The sequence below is a fragment of the Pipistrellus kuhlii genome, unplaced genomic scaffold (genome assembly GCF_014108245.1).
Source record: "Pipistrellus kuhlii isolate mPipKuh1 unplaced genomic scaffold, mPipKuh1.p scaffold_m20_p_12, whole genome shotgun sequence".
Lineage (NCBI taxonomy): Eukaryota > Metazoa > Chordata > Mammalia > Chiroptera > Vespertilionidae > Pipistrellus > Pipistrellus kuhlii.
In genome coordinates, this window is record NW_023425427.1 from 28,382,743 (window position 1) to 28,405,255 (window position 22,513).

General features: G+C 40.1%; 1 protein-coding gene across 1 annotated transcript in view; it reads right to left on the reverse strand.

Annotated features, from left to right (window-relative positions):
• The window catches only part of TMC1 (transmembrane channel like 1), a 113,064-nt gene that overhangs the window by 41,535 nt on the left and 49,016 nt on the right, over positions 1–22,513 (reverse strand). The window contains exons 6-8 of the mRNA XM_036433796.2: positions 22,380–22,461; positions 12,064–12,170; positions 8,636–8,734 (exon numbers count right to left, since the gene is read on the reverse strand). Of these exons, the coding sequence (XP_036289689.1) occupies positions 8,636–8,734; positions 12,064–12,170; positions 22,380–22,461 (288 nt within the window). The remainder of the gene's footprint in view (positions 1–8,635; positions 8,735–12,063; positions 12,171–22,379; positions 22,462–22,513) is intronic.

Here is a 22,513-nt window from a genome sequence, read left to right on the forward strand (position 1 = left end):
CATAAACAGATACCACGTTCTTTAATATCTGCTTTAACAAGAATAAAGATGGCATGTTGACCTCTACCTTTAGCTTTTTTTCTGGTTAGCACACAAGCTGGGAGGAGTGTTATTTATAACACACACACACACACACACACACACACACACACCTCCCTGCCCAACTCAGTAACTTGTCCAAGTTCCCATAGCTAGTAAATGACAGAGTGTGAACTTAAACTGGGTCTGTCCAATACATATCCCATATACTTAGCCACAGTGCAATCCTCCTTCTCCTGTGCTTCCGTTTCCTACCAGGCCTTGTATCACGCCAGTGCCATATACATTCCCGGTTAAACAAAAACACAAGGAAACCCTCCCAACTCAGCAGGAACTGTTGACCGATATCCCTGGATTGGACCTTGGTGGTGCCAAGATCTCTTGGAAAAGATCCCCGGGCTCCTTTTGAAAAGAGTTCAGAGGACCTCATCTCTTTGTTCATAAACATTACAACCTGCCATCTTTTTTCTAATTCATAACGACACCTCCAAAATAACATGAAAGGAGAAAGGAGCTATCCAACAAGCATCTGGTGAACTTGTTCGGTTAACACAACAGCCACTAGGGCTGCTGGCCCGTCTGCTGTATGCATCATCAACATATGTTTGGTGACTGGCACTTCATAAATGTTAGATCACATCCAAAGTTGCAAGGGCCCTGCTTTTTTTTTTTTTTTTTTGGAATCCTGATTATTTGACAAAGTCTTCTTCAATTGGCCTGTTACTTCATAGGCAGTCAAGTATAAATGAAAGAGGTAATATTGATGAGCATAATGTTTAAAAGCGTTATCCAATCCATCTTGTGGGGGTGACTATAACAGGAGTTGAAAGGCTGAAGAGAGGAGCACCCCTCCCTTTCCTCCCAGCCGGCCCACCACCCTCCTCGCATTTTTCTCCTTTCCTTAAAACTCTAAGAGCAGACATCTGGAAGTGACTAAAATAGCAGTGACTCCTAGTCCAGCCAAGGTTTGACTTCGGTTTCCATGTCAGCATGCATGGCTTCCCGTGTGGGAGCTCTCTCCCACCCCAAAATCTGTGACAGAGAAATCACAGCCGGAGCCAAGTTTCAAATGAGCACAGAGAAGTCCTGTCCAACTGTGGGCTCCATGCATCTGCATCATCTATTAAGACTCTAATTTCTGTTTCAATGCTGCAGCTGGTCTAGTCTATAGCCGTTGACACCCTTTGAGAAGAAAGAGAATGCTTTGATGATGTAGTTGCTAGGAAACAACCCACATCATTATTTATCTGAGTAACTTTTATTTGCCAAATGCTATACCTAGGTGAAGTAGAGGCTGGGTTATAGAGGCCCTCAAAAGAGATCTGCACACAAAATATTTTCTTCCTAAGTACTTATCACCTGAAATTATATTAGAACTCCATCCCTGTGGTGTTTCTCATGACTACAAATAGAGTGAAAGAAACATTCCATCTCCAGGATGGTAAATGAGTTGCAATATCTTTAGCAATTCTGTTTAAGTTTTAGCTAGTATCAGACCATTATTTTGAAAAAGAAGAAAAATCATGAAGTCAAAACTGTTTTAAGAAAGGACAATGTCATTTCCATGTATGCCAAGACACAAGAGAGAGTAGCACACAAGTTGGGGTAGAGTCCTGTTTCTCTGAGTTGTTAACAATTCACTTAGACCTTAGTGTGAAAAGTTTCAAGCATGGGTGAAAAAGAGCTGATGTCACAATATCTGATAGAGCAGGACCCGGGAGAGAAGCAAGACGTGAAAGGCTAACAACACCCCAAACAAAGCTTAACTAACTCCCCAGGAACAACAGCCAGCCTGGCCGACATGCTGATATCTAGTCCAGGGCCACCCTCCTTCTCTGCAATCAGACTCTGCAAGCTTCCACCTAATGCTCTGCTCACCTCTGAGCTTACTTTCCTTTTGCTGCAACCCAAATGCAGAGTCATGAAACAAATGCCATGTGGCTCTTTGCGAGGGAGCATGTTGATTACAAAGAGAAAGCTAGACAAAGCCTTAGCAGATCTAGTTTTCTCTAGAAGGAATAAACCCCAACAATATTATAGACAGTGAACTCTGGGCCCTCAAAACGCTGTGAAGTAGACAGTTTCTTCCGGTGCCAGCTATGTGTTGATGCCCTCAAACCACTTCCTCCCTCCCAGGCAGGTGGGTGTTGCTGCTATCTCCTTTCCCCTGCTGGCTTGTGGATACCTTGCTCTCACAATCAGGGCTGCCTCTCCTCTTACAAACCATTTTTGCATGGAAAATAGAGTTCATTTACTGGGTCCTCTCAGGAATCATTAAACTTCAACACTGAATCCTTCTTCCATGTGCCTTCATGTACTTTTATATATATATATATGCCTGTTAGTTTGGGAGTGTCATAATGGATGGCACATCCATTTAGACCATAAGGTCCCTGTGGGCAGGGATTATAGGTTAGTTATCTTTTTATTCCCAGCATCTGACATTCAGCTTATGCTTGCGGAATGACTGAATGAAAAAAAGAAATTGCTTCTATTGGTCATTAGCAATCCTCAGTTAGATTAAGTTCCTTTAAATTTTCAACTAAACCACTGTTTTCTAATTTTCTGCTCTCTATTACCCATTTTAATAAAACAGAGTAAATCATTCAAGACAGTAGCATGACTGACAATAACAATCTCATGTTGGTATATAATAAATCAAAACACAAAAAAAAAAATGTCTGAGAGACACTAAAGCTGGCAAATGCTTTAATTTTTTTCTACCGTCTAATCGCCTAAAGCTCTTACAAAATGAGACGTCTCAGGGCTATAAAATGAGCTGCTATGTATGATTTCTTCACACATAGGAAAACTTGGTTTTCTTTTATTTCACAACTTAGACATTGAAAGCATTATATTATGGGTGTCTGTTGTTCTTTGATTTCTGGACTTGTAAATCTACCTATTAGTTCTTTGAAGTTATGCAATATGAAGCATTGTGAATTCATATATGAAGTGATAGGTGTGGTCATTGGGACACAGCTCATACTGGGAATTACCTTAGTATTATCTATTTAAGAATGAGTTTTTGAAAAAAGAAAAATATTTTAAAAGTAGAGAAAATATTGAGACTACTTTTTTAAAAAAATGAATGAACTTGGAAATTTTCAACCCCATATATGTAGCCCACATTTTATTTCAAATACTTAAGATTAGCAAACATAATTTCAAGTAGTTTATAAGCAAATAATGTCTATTGGAGATATATTATGCTAGAACTTTAGGATAAAGTTTTTACTGAATTGCCTTTAAATGTTTATCAATTTAAATAATCTATTTATTATAGTATATGTACTGGACTTATGATTTTGGTGTTATTTGTATTATGCAATATAATTTAATTGTTTACAAGGTTCTAATCTAATCTAAATGGCTCAGCCTTTACTCTATTAGGTGGACAGCCAGTATTTAGATATCAGCAAATTCCTACCAGGTAAATTGAGCACTTCCAAACAATCTTAGTCTCTCACTTAGTCATAATGATAGATTATCCTTTGGTCTCACATTCATCTTTTCTTCATCCAATCTGTTGAGTTTTTCAAAATCCAAGTCTGATAATGCCACTATTCACCCACTACCGACTTAAATTATTTTTAATTGCTCAAGGGGAAAAAAAATTATCATGGCCTAGATTGTAGACAGCCTCACATGGTTTGTTAATCTTCTGTCTCTCCACTGCCATCTGCCCCTGACTACAGATCTGAAGGAATCAGTTTTCCAAGTTTAAGAGACCAGGATACCAAGAAAGCTAAGATAAGACCCAAAAATCTCTCCCATCACATTATAGACATGCCATACAGAAGTCTACTATAGGTACAGATTAGAGGATGCTCACCCCTTCCAATCTATGATCTCCAGGCCAGGGACAAGTATATCTCAGAGTGTACTTGGGAATCTACAAGCCCATATTTGTCCCCAAGAGGCCTAGCAGTCTGGCTTGAGGTCATTCTTTTGCCCTGACCAATGGATAATTTATGATCTAGGGCACATGTGTCAAACACAAGGCCCGCGGGCCAAATCCGTCCCGCCAGGCCTTGCAATGTGGCCCACACCGCGCTGTCATCACTGCACTCCGCTGCGTTTCCATCACAATGACAGTTTATGACTGTTCAGTAAACCATTCGGCCCGCGATTTAGGCTGGATTTTAGATTTTGGCCCCTTCTCTGATTGAGTTCGACACCCCTAATCTAGGGCTTTAGTCTCCGTTGCCAGCACCTGGCTAGGTTGAAACAATGGCTGTGGCAAGGAGGTTATGTTTGTTATTTGAAGCTTGTTGAAACTAAATATCAACAACAGCAACAGTTCTGATCTAGTCACATTTTCAGAGCCAAGAGAACCTGTAGCAGCCCTGTAGATGTACTGCTCAGATCCCTTTCAGAAGACAGTCTCCAGCTGCCACTTTGGATTGACCCAAAAAGATCCTGATGTGTTCATCCTGGGTACACACACACACACACACACACACACACACACACACCAGATGTTACCTGCCAATGATTGAGCATGGTGAGGAGTACTAGAGCCAGGTTATTCTTCAGTGACATGGGAGTCCTCCAATGGTCATTTCTTGCTAGGAGACTAACCATTAGCCCAGCCAAGACGTTTTTCAGAATGGTGCTACAGTCTGAGACTCTTCTTACCCAATCTTCCTTCCTTCTATCCTTTCCAGGTTGTCAGGCCTGCTTTTCCATCTGAAGATTCTCCTCTACCCTCCACCTAACCCCATTAGGCTCATTTTCCCCTTTCTCACTTATAGTCACCCCCTTGCCCCTTATCTCCTGCAACTAATATTGATCCTGGCATTTCTTTCTCAGGAAATCTGAAATGATTTATCCCTTCAAAGGACCCCCTGAAAATAAAGATGCATTTGAAAGGCTGCAATATTCCTAAAGGAAAAGATATGTTATTCCATGTATGAATCATAAAAAATCTCTCCTAAATGTGGTCAGTACGATAAGAGAAGAAAGAACTTAACACAACTGAGATATGTCTCAGAGGAGATGCTCTTACTTTGAAGATCACTACTTAAAAGAGCTGTTTATGTTGACTCTGGTGAAAAAAGGAACTGAACTGCTATTTGTTAACTTTCAGAAAACGTGTGACAGTCTCCTTCGAGGACAGACCTAAGAAGGAGATATGGCAAAAGTGGGCAGGACAGAGGAATAGGCCTTGAATTTGACATTAAAGTCAGCCACATTTTTTCTTGAATTTATGTCTCCTCTAATTCTAAGTGCTGTCTTTGCACTAACAAACTAACTTCTCTGAATCTTAATCTCCTCAACTATACAATGATTATTGAGCTTCATCTTGAAGGATTTAGTTATAAAATGTAAGGTCTGGGTCTAATGAAAACATAATAGGTGTCATTTTCCCCTCCTGCACAACAGAGCTTCCTCCACCTCCCAGCAAAGCAGGGAAGGAAAAGGTGGTGTACCACTTATTCATATGCAATGTACAAGATGCCCTCAAGCTAGAAAGCTAAGTGCATTCCCCTTTATCACAGCTCCAGTCTTTACAGTCTGGATGTCAGCTCAAGCTTTTCCAAATTCTCACAGTCTGATCTCATAGTCTGATGTCAGCTCAAGCTTTTCCAAATTCCGCCTCATTTCCTCACCCTCTCTCCATATCTAAACTATACAGTCTCTTCCTCTTTATCATTCCTGAATCATCCTTGTGTCTCCAAGTATCTTGCCAACACATGCATTTTCTTCTTACTGACTTAAACTCCTTCTCCTAATTCTACAGCTTCAAATAAAGCCATTTCTGCTCATTTGATTCATAGCATACCAATTAGATAATCTCTCTATTTCTTACTACTTCAATAAAATGTATTTCCCCTGATCAGTAAGATCAATCACTAGGTACCCAATGAAAGGATTAAAAATATGGTGCTTTGAGAAGCCATCAGACTGACTGATTTAGCATACTAGTATATCAAATGGTACTTGTCTACTATCAATTAAAGGGAATTTGGATGAGTTGTGATACATGCATATGAGTCACAGATCTCTGAGCTTGCAAGGAGTTATTCTGTCTGGGCAGAGAGTTTACAGGGGAAGTTTCCGGCTTCCATCCTGAAGTTCAACAGAGAAGCAGCTCCCCACACCCTGCCTCACCTCCATCCTGAAGGTTTTTCTGACCCTTCCCATTTTATAGCTTCCTCTGCCACAAGAGATCATGCATCTATTAACCATGTTTTATAAATATTTTCTGCTTCCTTTTTACCCCTGCATCTCTATGGCATTGTTTAGCTAAGCTGGCATATTAATCTTCTAAGATGCAACAGACCAATCCTTGGCCCAATGAGACTGTTCAGGCACCAGTCACCTCTTTTCCTGGGCCTGAGGCATGTCTTTCCCCCTGGCATCTCTGGAAGTGCAGAATTCTGAGTTTTCAGGGATCTCAAGGACATTTGGTCAAAGGTTTCCTCCATGGTGTCATAATAGATGGAATCCTGGGCTGTCCACTTACATCATCCCATAGTACAGAGCAGGCTCCTTTATGAGGTAATTGTTCTGATGATCAAGTAGAGAACTCAGGCAAGAGTAAATATCGAACCTGTAATTTTGTTTGAGAAACTAATTTGGGAATTGCATGCTTACTATAAAAGGTGAAAATGGGACCCAACTGCCTCACCTCCTTCTCCCTTTGTGAGGAAGATATAGTACTAAATGAAGTTAGTCTGTGTTCCACGAATGCGCAGTGAGAAGGCTGTTGGAAATCACTGCAGGAAAATCAGTGACAGGAACAGGCATAGAAAGAGCACTAGATTAGGAGCCACTCATTAACCATAAGATCCTGAATGTGCTTCCGTGACTCATTTTCCCTAACTTTATTATGTGGGACATGGGATGGAAGATCTCTAAGGACACTTCTGTCTCTAGAAAGCTCTTGTTTTGTGACACATATCAAACGATTGAATGGTTACAGAGTGTAGAAATTTTAAGAAAGTCTATAAGTGAATAATATCAGCTTTATTTTTTCTTGACCTTTTGGCACTCTTTCATTGCCTCATAATCATTTCCAGGAAGGCTTGGAGTTCTAAAGGAAAATGAATATCGTCAAAGCCACCTTCCTCTTCATCTTTTCCAACTGACTAAAATCTCTCAAATATCACATGGACATTTCCCCCAAGACTTTCAATTTCAGTTTTTTTGAAAAATGTGTATGTGCTTAAACTTCAGAAATACGTTTAAAAATTAAAAAGACTTTTGTTCATATTTCTAGTTCTTCCTTTCTCTGATATGACAAACATCTAAAAATGTCAATAATATTACTAGTTCCAATTTTTATTAACTGAACTTGAAGTTTATTAACTTGCTAGTTAGAGGATGAGAAAGAGAAATCAAAATTATTTCAGGGGGACATAGTAATAATTTTTTTGAAATTGAGGAATGGAGGAAGTAAGAAGTAATAGGGAACATAAAAGTGAAGAAATAAAAGCTAATTTAGAAGTCATCTACTCTATGAAACCTAAACCTTCCTCAAGGTTCCCCACTATCTTTTTCTTCATTTTGCTAACTTAGTACATAACATATTGTATACTGGTTTCCCATGTATTTTTCTTAAGTTGTCATGAGTACCTGGTGATCAAGAGAATCATGTCCATTCATCTTTGTAAACCAGTATATATTGTATTCCATAAATAAACACTGAGTTGAAACAAAAAATGACAATTGACAGGGGTGATTTTAGATTCCAAATGCTACAGAGCGAGGACTTTATTCTATATTTTGCTTGTTTATTCATAGACTAGGAAGTTTCGTAAGGTTTACATTTTCTGGTACTGCTCACATACATTAATTTCTATTGTTCTCATCTCAAGGCTCTACAAATGTCTGCCCCCCCTCCCTGTTATTTAGATTGCCAGTCAACAGGATTCACTAAATCCTCCAATGGTTGAGAAGACAAAGGGGTCAAAGAAGATGCAGTGTACATGTACTGGTAGTCTCTTTAGGAAGCTCACAATTTAGAAGCTTAAGGACCAAATTCAAAAACATCTGTGAAATTTGCTGAAGCCGGTTTGGCTCAGTGGTAGAGTGTTGGTCTGCAGACTGAAAGGTCCCAGGTTCAATTCCGGTCAAGGGCATGTACATTGGTTGCGGGCACATCCCCGGTAGGGGGTGTGCAAGAGGCAGCTGGTCGATGTTTCTCTCTGATTGATGTTTCTAGCTCTCTGTCTCTCTCCCTTCCTCCTCAGTGAAATATCAATAAAATAAATTTTAAAAAAATCTATGAAATTTTAACACTGTAAACATGAAGGCTGCTTATTGTTTTTTGCTCCTTTTTCATTCCCTGGTCTACATAAAAATTTATTATCATTTTTATTTTTCAAAAATTCCTGGAATCATTTAATCATATTATCATCTCCCCAAACCCTATTTACTCTCCTTCCCTCCCTCCCTCCCTTCCCTCCTTCCTTACTTTCTTCTTTCCCTCTCTTCCTTCCTCCCTCCTTCCCTTCCTCTTCCTCCTCCCCCTCTCAACAGGGGGAATGTTTAAGATTTTCACCCCCCACCTCCCGCCAGAGGAGACCATAGGGTTTCTGAACAAGGAGAACTTCATCTACCCGCACAGCTGTGTGGAGACACTTACGTTGAAGTCGTACAGCACACCAAAGTTCGCTGCCGACGCCTCTTCAGCTCTGGGAACCGTCTTTCTAGGTAAACTGCCATATGGCAAACCCCAGAGGTACTATATGGAGAAGCAAAGAAAGCAGTTAACAATTGGAAACAAAGTCTGAACCACACATGTGATCACAAATCGTTTTTGTTTAAAAGCACTTCTGAAGCCTTTTCATAAGGACTGTGGATCTCCATGTGGGGTCCCTCTTCTGGGAATCTCCCATTAAATTCAGAATTCCAAACAATGGGAATGCTAAGGGCCCTGTGCTTTGAGTTCAGTGGACCACCAACAGTTGGGCCAACCACAGTGCCCAGAAGGCTACCCACACCACCTTCAAACTGGTCTGACTCATTTAGGGAGGTCTGAAAAGGACAGTGTCATTTGAGGACTTTAGTGTTCTAGAAAACCAGACTACCCACATCTTCATGCAGGTGGGCATGGGAGAAGAATCTCTCCCTCATGCCAAGGAAGAGCGTTCTCAAAAGCAGCACTCAGAATTTGAGGGTGATAAGAAAGAAGACTGATTATGAACCTGCCTCGCCACTAATTCAGGATTACTCCCTGATCTGTGCTATCAGAGTAGAACAGGTTATTAGGGGCAGAGACAGCCAGTCAGGGAGTTAAGAGTAGTACCCTGTCAGGAGCTTTGGCTTGCCAAGCAGATGCTGCTTCTTGTATGAGATGAAAGCTTCCCTTCCCTAGGGCTGGGGGTAGAGTTTGAATATGGATGGAAATCTGGGTGACTGGGTAAGGCTGGAAATCAGCCCCTACTCCCCTTTTCCACACAAGCTGCTCTGTTTCCATGGCAACCCTGAAGATCCTCTGACTTCCTGGGATAAACAGAACAGAGGTTAAGTTCTACCTCTTTTATCTCACCCCAAAGTGGGGACCACAGAGGACTGAAGAGATTAGGGTTTGCCCAGGGACACAGGAACTTTGGGCAAAAGGGAATATGCATCAGAGGAATACTGGGTAGGGCTGCTGGATGGAGGCATCTGAGAAATGGAGTTTTGTTACCAGGAGGTGACTAGCCCTGGCCTCTGTGATTCTGTAAAGGTGGCATGAAGGATACCCATCCTCTTTTGTTCTTTCTCTGGAGTCGGTAATCATTGCCAAAAAATACAGGATGCCCCTCAGCATCTAACACAACCTGTAAAAAGCATCTCAAGCTTGCCCTGGCCAGTGTGGCTCAGTTGGATAAGCATCATCCTATGCACCAAGAAGTTGCCAGTTGATCCCTGGTCAGGATTGTGGGCTTGATCCCCAGTAGGTGGTGTGTAGGAGGCAGCTGACTGATGTTTCTCTTTCTCATTGACAACTTTCTCTCTCTCTCTCTCTCTCTCTCTCTCTCTCTCTCTCTCTCTCTCTCTCTCTCTCTCTCCCTCTCCCTCTCCCTCTCCCTCTCCCTCTCCCTTCCTTCCTTCCTTCCTTCCTCTCTCTCTCCCTTTCTGTCTCTCTAAAATCAATTTTTTAGTAAAAAGCATCCAAAGCCAATATGCTTCCCAGTTCTAGGACTATACCCAATTGAACACATATTAGCTCCCTCCACTGTATATCATCAGGGATTCTGCAATTTCATATAGTTGGAACAAATTAGCTTCAATCTTTCATTTCCTCCACATGGAGGCAGCATGGGGTGGGAGAAATAGTAAATTCTGCTGAAAACTCTTCATGGTTATATATAACCTGAGTCTGACACTAAGATGTATCACAGTAGCCAGTGTTAAAGTTTCAAGTTTCCTTAGAGAGATGAGCAAAAATAAAGCTGAGGTTAATCTGAAATAGATAAAATACAAACACATTCTGCTGCATTCCCTGAAAGTTTTCTCCTTGGAGATGAACTGTACAGGAATTCTGATCTATGTCTACTGTTTTCTACAAGCCAAAAAGCTATAGAACCCCCAGGATTACCTCAAGGATTATACAACTAATAGATTAGGGTGCAAAATCTGAAGGGGAAAAAAAATCACTCTGGGATTAAAACGAACAGTAGTTAGCATATTAATGCAAAAAGACCCATTGGAAAGCCAATGGACTTTGATATTCAACAGGGCTGAAAATCAGCATAATATTGCCCTGCTATGGGCTCAATGGCTGAAGGCAGTTCCCTAACCTGATAATCCTTTACTGTTTACCAAAATTTACCTTTGATATGCCTCTATGCATTACTGAAGGGAAAATGTGTATTCAAGTGAATAAAAGCAGATGACACCCGGGTTTCGGTGAGCTCTTCATGAAAGAGACACCTCTGGCCCCCCAGTGCCTTCTAAATTCATATTTCTTGTATAGCATTTTTGTTTGTGCATCAGCCCCTTCTTCAGATCCTGAACCCTAGCTGTAAAAGGTTGCAACACTGGAATGCTAGCTAAATCCATTAAGCATTGTGGACTCGATTTTCACATTTTTTAAATGGGAGAACAAAAAATCTTTTATAGTCTACCTCATAAATTTTTTGTGAGACTCATTAAGCATAAGAAATGAAAGTGTTTTACACTTATAAAAAGCAAAGAACTCAATGAATGTAAGGCACTATGAGTATGATTATGCTAATGGAGGCCGGATACTGAAATGGGCCCTGATTATGAAACCATGGGGATAAAAATTTTTAACACCAAGTTTTGGCTGTTTTCAATGCTGTACTGAACAAATTGGTTTTGAAATATTGGTACCTACAAAGACCCTTTGCAGATTAAATAAAGCCCAGCTCAATTTATGTATAGTAAACATCCAAGAGAGTTTTGAGTCATTTAACTTCACCTGGGTGAAAGACCCCAACCTCACTCTTGCTTCTTGGCCTTAGCTAATTCTCCCCATATCAGCTCAGGGCTTTTACTTCATCTTCAATCTGTTTTATTCTCCTCTCTGACCTTGGTCCAAAGGGTCTCCACCTGTGTGTGTGTGTGTGTGTGTGTGTGTGTGTGTGTGTGGATTATCTTACTTTGGAAGAAATTTACTCATTTATGTTTCTTTAGTATAGAAAAGCTGGATGCCTTGAGTTGCATTGAGAAGCATTTCTTTCCATGCAAACTTGGCAACAAAGCTTTCCTCTTTCTTCCTTTTGGGCCCAGGGACCACCTTGGGAATCTGACAAAGCCATAAACCATTTCCCATAATAATGTACATGTAAACATACACATGACATTTTACAAATGACTTCAGGAGGTTCAGACACCCTTTAGAGCAAGGATGTCTTAGGACTTTTGGTCCATGCGCACCATTTTGAAGACTAATTTTGCCACAAATACTATGACTCTAAGGGTAGATTAACCTCTTTGGGGTGCTTACCATCTACTGGAAGAATATGCATTCTACTCTTACAGAAAAAGGAGCTTTTCTAAGAGGTGATCACATGGGAAACCTGTGGCAGTATGTTGTGTAAACTAGAATCAGAGTCTTACCTCTGGCAACATGATGAGGCTAAATGTCAGAACAAAGAGAACCATATTTACTCCATACATCCATCTCATGAAGAGGAAGTATGAAGCCACTGATGAGCCAAACTGACCTATTAAAAATAAAATTAAAAAGTTAGGAGCTTCTGGGTAAGATGGTGTATAGGTAAATGCGGTACTCAAATCCTCCCACAACCACATCAAATTTACAACTAAACTAGAGAATGACCATCATGCAGAACCATCTGAAATCTAGCAGAATGAAAGTCCTACAACTAAGGATTTAAAGAGAAGATACATGGAGATTGGTAGGAGGGGCAGAGACACAGAACAGGCTGGTCCCACACCCACACGTGATGGATGAAAATCAGGAGGGATATATCAGCTGCAGTGGTTGCCCTGAGGAGCAAAATCTCCTGGCCCCTACCAGGCTTCCAAGCCCAGGGTTCCAGTGCTGGGAAGAGAAGTCCCCTTAATCTCTGGCTGTAAAAACCAGCAGAGATTTTGAGTGAGATTAGGCTTCTGGAGTCCCAAACAGTATCTCTTAAAAAGGCCACACATGGACTTACTCACTCACTCCCTGTCCCTCCGAGCTCCAGCACTGGGGCAGCAGCTTGAAAGGAAACAGGGCAAGAGCCGGAATGGTCCTGGGGATGTGAGTGCAGCACAGGGAGTATGGTCAATAGTGTCCTAACGGCTGTATGGTGTCAGGTGGGTGCAGGATTTGTTGAGATGATCACTTAGTAAGTTACATCATGTCTGGTCACTGGGTGTACACCTGAGGCTAGTATAGTGTGGTTTGTGTGTTTTTAAGGGGAAAAAAGGGGGGGAGGAAAAAATTAAAAAGTTGAAAGGACAAAACAAAAGCTATGTCTTCATAACCTTCCAAAATCAATCTGCTCATTGCAATATAGTACTGGTTCCATTCACATTTACTGTCTCCAGCATTCTTCTTTTTCTATTTGAAAGAGAAGGTGTTAATGATGGAAGTGCTCTCTGTTGTGTAGCTGTAGTTGTCATAAATGATCACGACCTATACCTTATACTCCATCCCAGGAAAAGCTGCTTTTTGTTTAGCAGCTAGGATTGCCATCTGAAGAGCTTAGTTTATTCTTTGAGTTACTATAGTTAAGTGAGCAAATAGTATATGTAAAGTGGTTACGACAGTGCCTGGTCAGTAGTTAGCTACCATTAAAGTTATACATACTTGCTGCACTACATCTTCCTTTCTCCCAGGCAAACAATACTCTTCTCAAAAAGTTTACTACATCCCTTATAAATGGTTGTCCTACAGGCCATCTTGTGCCATAATAGTGGCATTTTACAAGTACAGTGCAAAAGCTGAAGGTCATCCACTTCACACATTTTCTGTCAGGAATTATCTTAGATGTGAAGCAGTGTCACAGACAGGGCTACTTCTTAATACAACTTACATTTTAGTGAGGTATGAAAACAACAAATATGTGGGAATTTAAAAATTAAAAAAATAAAGAAATATATTTAACATAATCCTATATAATAAAAGCCTACTATGCTGTGTCCAGTGGGCCAGTCAGCCATTCAACCAATCAAAGCATAATATGCTAATGATATGTTAAGGCTACCTAACTGCTCGCTATGACGGGCACTGACCACCAGGGGGCATATGCTCCAACCAGTAGGTTAGCTTGCTGCTGGGGTCCAGCTGATCTAGATGAAGCAAAATGGGCTGGATACACCCTGGAGCCCTCCTACAGTCCCTCCCTGGCTGGCCAACCTCCCGCATCCCTCCTGGGGGATCCCTTGGCCTGGCCTGCACCTTCTCACAATCTGGGACCCCTCAGGGGATGTTGGAGAGCTGATTTTGGCCTGATCCCGCAGGCCAGGCCAAGGGACCCCACTGGTGCACAGATTCATGCACTGGGCCTCTCGTGTATGTGTGTGTGTGTGTGTGTGTGTGTGTGTGTGTGTGTATATATATATATATATATATATAAATATATATATATTCTATTGTACATTATATATTATATGTATATGTATTCTATATATTACACATTTTATATGTGTGTATGATAATGAATTATATATATAATATATATGGATGTAGCATATATATTATATATAATATGACATACTTTTATTACTATAAAAATTATACCAGATAGGAGGAATAAGTATTGAGATGGGTTGCTTTAGATAGCTGGTCAGGAAGGTAACATTTGAGCAGAGATCTGAAGCTGGAGGAAGAGGTGGAAACACCCCCAGCTTGGGGATAATAGTTCCTCAAGCAGGGGAATGAGTGAGAACAAATACCATGAGGGAGGCAAGAGCTCAGACAACTGAGGAACAAAACTAAAGCCTGTATGGGAGCACTATGAACAAGAAGTTAGACCCCACTGTGAAGGGCCTCCTAAGGCAAGAGAGAAAGTGAAGATTTACGTCAAATGAGATAAGAAGTCACTGACAGGTGTTAAGCAATGGAGGGAGTGGGCAGTTGTGACATTTAAGAAGTCACTTCATCTCTGGAAATAAATTGAGGGGGTAGGCAAGAATGTTTTGTCAACTTGCACCTACCGCAAGCAGCATAGAGTGAAGTGATCTGTTTGATACTTTTGAATGAGCAAAAAATAAATAAAAGCATTCTCTTAAATAGGAGAATAGAAAGGGAAGAGAAAACAGGGACTTGAAGTCTCAGGCTGAGAGTTCATAGAGTTACAGAAGCCAAAGATCATCTGATTATCACTTAAGGTTCGGCATCAAGAGGCTACTTTTCCCTGTCTTTCCAATTCTCATTTTCTGTTGCCCCCAAAGAACAATGAATAGCTCCAGTCACCTGCTGCATCATTCCTGTCCTGTCTCATTCAGCAAAACACCTCCAGGGACCAATGCTCCCCTTGGGCCCTCTGTCTCTGAAACATGAAACATGAAACATGACAGGAGGAGGGAGGTTCACGTGGAGCAAACTGCAGCCTCTGCTGACTGAGATGAGATGGGGCTCAATGGGAGAGTCATACCTCTATTGTTGGAACTTAGTCTAGTCTTTAGGTACCATCTTACTTTTCCCCATAGCCCAGAGGCTGTTTATAAAGAAATTTTAAAGGAAGGTAATATCTGTATAGATGTTTTAAAAGATATCAATTCATTTGAAGTCTGAATATTTGGATTCACTTCACTTTGGAGACGGGTGTAGAGTTCCAAAATTGTGTTATTTTCGTAAGCTTGTTCCACCTCTCCCCCACCCCCACACCTGCTTTGCAAACAGATGCACTGGCCCAAGTGCAGAAAGACCGAAGCAGATCCGCCCCTCTCAGGACATCTGATCGTTGCTTGGCTCCCAGTGATTTCATATCGTTTCATGGCTCTTATCTACGTTCTCTGGTAACTATACCTGAGGAATGCCTCAGCCAGGTTCACTTGTCATGTTTTATTGAAAGCAGTGGACTCTTTCAGCTTGTTGATCGTTACAGTGACTCACTGACTGGAGAAGAACTAGGTATCTGGGGTAAGCTCTCCCTTGGAATCACACTTGACATCCTCTGGTGTAGAGTCCCAAGCACAGGATAGGGGCCTTTCTTCCTTCCTTCCTCCCTCCTTTCCTTCCTTCCTTCCTTCCTTCCTTCCTTCCTTCCTTCCTTCCTTCCTTCCTTCCTTCCTTCCCTCCTTTCTTCCTTCCTTTTGTAGTTTTGGTCTTCTAATTAATACTACACTCTCACCCAGTCCCTAACACATAATCCCTGGCAAATGAGTATAAATATATCTAAAGGTTTAAAAAAAGAAGAAGAAGAAAAAAAGAGGAGCACATTAAATGTCTCAGAAAGTATCCTCTCTCCCTATAATCCGTATCTATTATAGATAAAATATACTTTAAACTCCAAATCTTCCAAACTCCAGTTCTCAGACTTGAAAGTGGCTTCACAATGATTTTATTTGGGAATAGAGAAGCCATATCTATCTGTTTTCTTTACTGAATCCAAAGTGTAGAGAAAATAAATTGCAGGGAAATCAATTTCATTAAAACCAGAGTAATTGAAGGAAAAACCCAGACACAAGTCAAAAAGACCACAGAATCCAGAAAACAATGTTCCTTCCACATGACACTTACCAATGGCAGAGGGGCAAGAATAAACAAAAAGAAAAAAGAAAAGAAAAGAAAAGAAAAGAAAAGAAAAGAAAAGAAAAGAAAAGAAAAGGAAAGAAAAGAAAAGAAAAAACAGCTTAAAGGAGAGAAAACGATTCAACTGGTTGGCATTAAGTTTCTATAGGACCTTTCCCTATCTCAATGTAAAAATGAAAAAGAAATTTTCCCTCTTTATGTCCATTTATCCTAGCAGTTCTCTCCTACTGGAGGCTGTTGACAAAAATTGGCATTCACTAAAAACAGAAACCTTAATACAGTATGGCTAAAAGAGCATGATGAAAAAGAACAGCCATTTCCATGTACTTAGTCTCTCAGATAAAACTTACTTATTCTTGTAAAGAATAAGAATGAGTGGTAGTAGTAGTAGTAGTAACTGCTAATACATAGGGTAGGGCAAAGGTAGGCTTACAGTTGTGAATACATGAAACACAGAGTTTATTATTCAATTATTATTTATTCATCCTTGTATTATTTTACATACAAACAACTATAAACCTACTTTTGCCCTACCCTGAATGTTGATGGTCAGTGTTGTATAGTAAGAACTTGGTCAGCATCAACTCGTTTTACTGCCTCTAGAACCTGGTGAAGTTAAGTATTATTAGTCCTGCTGTGAGGATGGGGAATTAAAAACACACACACAATGGAGGCAACGTGAATAGGTGGGTTGAGGGGGGGCATATATAAGGCTTTAAAGATCTAAACCTAGGGGAAAAAACACAACTTAAACACAGACATTAAACTGAACCAAGACTTCATTAGTAACAATAATAGCTACCATCTAATGAATCTTTGTTTCAAAGAGCTCTGAGACCTCTGCATGTTAATTCATTTAACCATCATCAACTCCCTGTAAGAAGAAAATATTGTACTCATTTTACAGAGACTTGGGAGCATAGGCTACACAGCTAGTGAATGATGGAGCCAGGTAGTGTTGATTTATACATGTTTGTCTCCAAATCTAGATCTCTCTTAGCCACAGTACTATATTACTCCTCAAATAGAATCATAGTTCAATTTTAAAAACTATGTATATATAATAAATATGCAATAAATTTGTGCCTGAAAGGATATAGGTAATATCCATTGAGCCGCTAAAGTCAGTCAAATTCGCCCATTTGGATGGTACCCATAAATGACTAATTCTTTTTCTATTTACTATCCCATCTAATAAAAGAGTAATATGCAAATTGCCTATCAGTCCAACACACAAAATGGCCACCCCCATGTGATCAAAGATGGCTTCCCCCATGTGGACATAAGATGGCTGCCACAAGATGGCCAGAAGAGGAGGGCAGTTGGGGGCAACCAGGCCTGTAGGGGAGAGCACTTTGGGGGGACCTTGGCCTGCAGAGAAGGGCAGTTGGAGGAGACCGGGCCTGCAAGGGAGGGCAGATGGGAGGAACTAGAACTGCAGGGGAGGGCAGTTGGGGGCAACCAGGTTGGCACCAGCGGGCAGTTAGGGGTGATCAAGCAGTAAGAAAAGGCAATTAGGGGCAATCGGGCCAGTAGGAAAGCAGTTAGACGTTGATCAGGCTGACAGGGGAGTGGTTAGGCAGTGATTAGGCAGGTAGGCAGGTAAGCAGTTTGGGAGCAAGCAATCCTGGATTGTGAGAGGGACATCCGACTGCCCATTTAAATGAGAAGTACCAGATTGGAGAGCGTTCAGGCTGGGCTGAGGGACAACCCCCTTTCCCCCCCACCCTGCATGAATTTCGTGCACTAGGCCTCTAGTAACTATCAATAATAAAATGCTGTTTCTATAATGTATTATTAATAAAGTCTTTAGTATGTATTAATGTAAGGCCTTAGGCTTATGCATATTCTTGTTCCTGAATTTTCTTGTATTTCTTTTAAATAAAGGTTAAAGTTTCAGACTCCCTCTGGTTATTTATTACTAAGGCAAAGCAATTTGTAGTCTATCATCGTGTATAATTTCCTCTTGAACAGATGGGTAATGATAAGCAGATAAATGTGAGCATTTCAAAACTGGAAAATACCAATTAAATCACCTGCTGCAGGAGTACAATATAAATGCCATCTCCTTTGGCCAGGATACAAAGTAGTTTCTTTCCAACTGGTCTAGGGATAGGGAGTTAAATGTGGCAAGTTTGTGTTTTCTGGAGCCCTTAAGATAACAAAGAAACTTGAAGGAGCATTTAAAATCTGTGCTTATGATTGCCTAGCTGAAGATCTTCCCAGTCTGAAAAAACAGGCCAATTATACCTTCATTTTGATGCTGAATTCTATTAGAGAGAAGTAGATTTTGATTCTAACTTATAATCTCCAGCTTGAAAGACACTCAATGATTTAATCCATGATTTGAATGGTAATGTTAATGTCACAATGGGTATAGGTTATAATTCCCAGGAGTACAAATAGACAGCTTCTTCAGTAAAATGAGCAATACCATGTAGTTAATGATGTGAATTACTTCAGGCAACGCTGGCGTTTTAGGCCTGGTCGCTTACAAGGCTGGCAAGACAGTAAAACTCCATGGTATCCCCATGTGATGTAGAATTTCACAGCACTCCTTTGTGGTTGGAGTTATCAAATCTATTTCTGTATATTAGAAAAGCTGGTAGTCATCAGATGAGTACCTGGTCCACACTGGTAAACGGGATCCAGATCTTATTGGGGTCAAAAGGGAAGCAGCATACATTTCAGACTTAATGTGAGTTCCCCTCTTCACAGGCACACACTAAGTCATTTGAATGTAAAATCAATGAAAGCAGAGTTTTCTCCTGTGTTGGTCAGCACAGCATCGCTAGTGCCTAGCAACATGCCTGATAACAGGAGGTGCTAAGTCAGTATTTGCTCAATTGACTAATCAGTCAAGTCAAGCTTATTCTGAAGATTAGATGAGGTATTATACATTAGATAATTCTGACTTCAAAGGAGATTAAAATAGTTCTGATTCTTTTGTAAGTGTAAATGGTCATTTCCTTAGAGAAAATTAATTTGTATTAGTTTTATAATATAAAATATATAATTTAAAAATAGGGTACTCGTTTAACCTACATTTTTTCTGAAAAGAACTCACAGAAAAAGTTAATTATGAAGTCTCTCAATATAAATCTGCTTTCCATTTAATGATTTCAATCATTTGCATTCAAAAGTATAAAGTAAAGAATGTCATGTGCTTGCATATATATCTAAAACTGATAGTAATTTATAAAGTCATAGAATCTTGAGTTGAACAAGGCCTTGGGTAGTAACTAGTTAAACTGAATTTTTTGAAATTTTGGAATTTTGCAAACTCCAAATAGGGGAACAGAGAGCCAGAGATATAAAAGGATTGCCCAAACAACAGAGTCAATAGGGCAAAAGACTTCAACCTTTAGAAAAACAATTCCAAGTCCCACTTCCTCCATGCAGGTCAGCTTCAAACACCATCGCAGACACATGCTTTCCCTGTCTTTGGTAGGCTATTTTCTGTGAGATGGTGAGTCCAACCCAATGACTCTGCCAGTATACTCCTAGAAAGGTTTCAGACTTTTCAACTATCATTAAAATCATAGTATTATTAGAATCTTACAAAATGTGAAATGTATAAGTAAATAACTGTCTTAAAAAAATAAATACTTGATAATACTTATTATGGAAAATAATGCCCCAAATAGAATAACTATTAAAGAAATCTACAACTACTCATCATATATAGACCTGGTAGAATTCTCCCTAGGACCTGGTGCAAAAGAAGAAATCTATGTCTTCTTCAAAGTAGAAATGGGCATAACCTACTGGGAAAAGCACATGCTTTGGGGCCCAGACAGACTTCACTTTATATCTCAGCTCTTTGACTAACAAATTCTGAGACAACTGAGCCACAACTCTAAAGCAGCGAGGCTTATGTGCACGTGGCAGGTACATAAAGATTAAATGAAATAATGTTTGTAGAGTGACTGATTCATGATGGCGTTCAATAAATTGATGGTTGTGATGATGATAGAACAGAAAATTAAGGTCAGTTCTCCACAGGGAGGCAAAGCACCATTAAAGGTGAAGAAAATAGGACCACCTAATAAAATATTAAATTACATATTGAAGGGAAAATAACCCACATTTGCTCAAATTGTCCAGTTTGACTGTTCCAAATTTTCTGGGGGAAGAGAGGAAAAGGAAAGACAACTGAAAGGAGTGTAAGGTAGCTCTCAATTTGATTTTCCCACTGGAATATACATGATAGATGGTGTAACTCATTTTTCCAAGCAACTTCCGGCAATAAAAATAATTCCATCTGTTTCTATCACACTCAAGGCAGGCTATTGCAACACCAGTGAGCATGGCATTCTTATTTAGGGCTGGAACCTGCTCTATCATTAATTATAAATATCTTGGGATACATCTCATAACTGATCAAGATTCAACCCTATCATTTTCAGAAATGAGTAGACTGTGGCCCAGAAGGATTAAATGACTGGCTCAGTCAGTGCCAACAGCTAATCTATGGCAAAGCAAGAACAAAACTGTAGCAGGATCTTAAGGTACCATATTTTAGCTGGACAGTTAAAACCTCATGAATCCACGATGTCTCAATTTTTTTTTAATGTATCTTAATCCCTTCAATTTTATAGAATGGTAGATATTTGGAGAGTTTGTTGATATATAATTTTACTCAACACATATTTATTAAGGCCAAACATGTTCTAGGCCTAGTGATCCAAGAGTGAATAAAACAAAATCTCTGCTCTCCTGTCTTGCAGAAGAAATGGACGCAAGTAAAATAAAACAAAATGATATTAAACATTCAATCAAAAGACAGTATTTGAGATCATTGTAAATGTTGAGGGAAATAAAGCAGAAAGGAATGGTACAGAAAATATGTTGGAGGGAGTGTAGTTATTGAGCTGATATATTTTGATTCATTGCCATTTGCTAGCGAGAGATTGAGGGCTGGGAATAGTAACTCTGAAAGTGTGCACAATTGTGTCAGTGAAGCATCCAGCAACTGTGCTATCTCCTTGTGGAGGCCCCATTTTAATAATGCAATGCCACATTTACCCAGCGGAAAACCAAGGCAAGGGAAAATCAGGTCCTTCTCAAAACCTTTAGAAACCAGAATATGGCAAGATTGTGCTCAAAACTGGTATGGCCCAGTGGAAGAGCATCAGCCTGGGAACTGAGGGATCCTGGGTTCAATTTCAGTCAAGGGCACATGCCTGGGTTGTGGGCTCCAACCCCAGTAGGGGGGCACTCAGGAGGCAGCCAATCAATGGTTCTCTCTCATAATTGATGTTTCTATCTCTCTCTCCCCCTCCCTTCCTCTCTGAAATCAATAAAAATATTTTTTGAAAAAATGGTATCCCTTTTTCTTTATATTCTTTGTTTTAAAAATAATTTATTATTATATTTACAATATATTTTTTTATTTTAGTTGCCTTATTATAAGCTTGAGAATTGTTCTAAATAGGTTTTTATTTGAGTACTAGGAGCCCAGCGCACAATTTGAAATCACACAGTACCACCCACCCTTGAGTTGCCTGTCTGGCCCTGTCTAGCTCCCTGGGCCCCTCACCAGCTCCACCCGCTGCTGGTCTGGCCCTGCCTCCCTCTCTGGCCCTTGAAGCAGCCATGGCTGCCACTTCCCTGCCCCCAATGCTATGTCCAACCTCCTCCTATCTGGTCAACCCTTTATGGTGTCTGAGTTAATTAGCATACTTCTCTATTTTATATATATAACAAAATATATACACTATGAATCTTGTATAAAAATGAAGGCATAATTTGATATTCAAATAGCAAGTTCCTGGATGATTATTGCTTATTCTACTTTAGAGGTTTGAAAATGAGGCTCTAAGAGTTCTTCATTCATTTTAGACATTCATTTTGATTATTGTCTAACATGGGTATATATATATTTTTCATTGTCATGTTCATTGCCCAAGTAAAATCTCTGCCTTCCCATGATATGACTCGATGTCATTGTGCACAATAATGACTTTTCTGTGTAGGAGAAAGAACAAGGTCAGAAGGGGGATATTCTGGTAAGAAGGGAGAGTGGGATCTTCAGAGCTGTGATGGGTAAGTACTAGTAAGTCTTCACAGTGAGCAAAAAAGATGTAAAATGAAGGTTTATTTGTTTTCTTTATGTGCCTGTGAGTTGTACAGGCACATAAAGCCCACTAAGAAAGGCATCTGATAAGCTTAGGAGACATTTATCTAGGACAACCTTCCCATCTGAGATCTGTTGAGTACTTACTTTCAATTGCTTTGATTTTATTTTCCCATGGGACACAAGCAGCTTTGAAGTTCTCAAAATCACGGAGAAATTTGACCCATTTCTGAAAAGGAAGCAAAGAACATCAAGAAAGCTTAACTTCTTGTTTGTTAAGA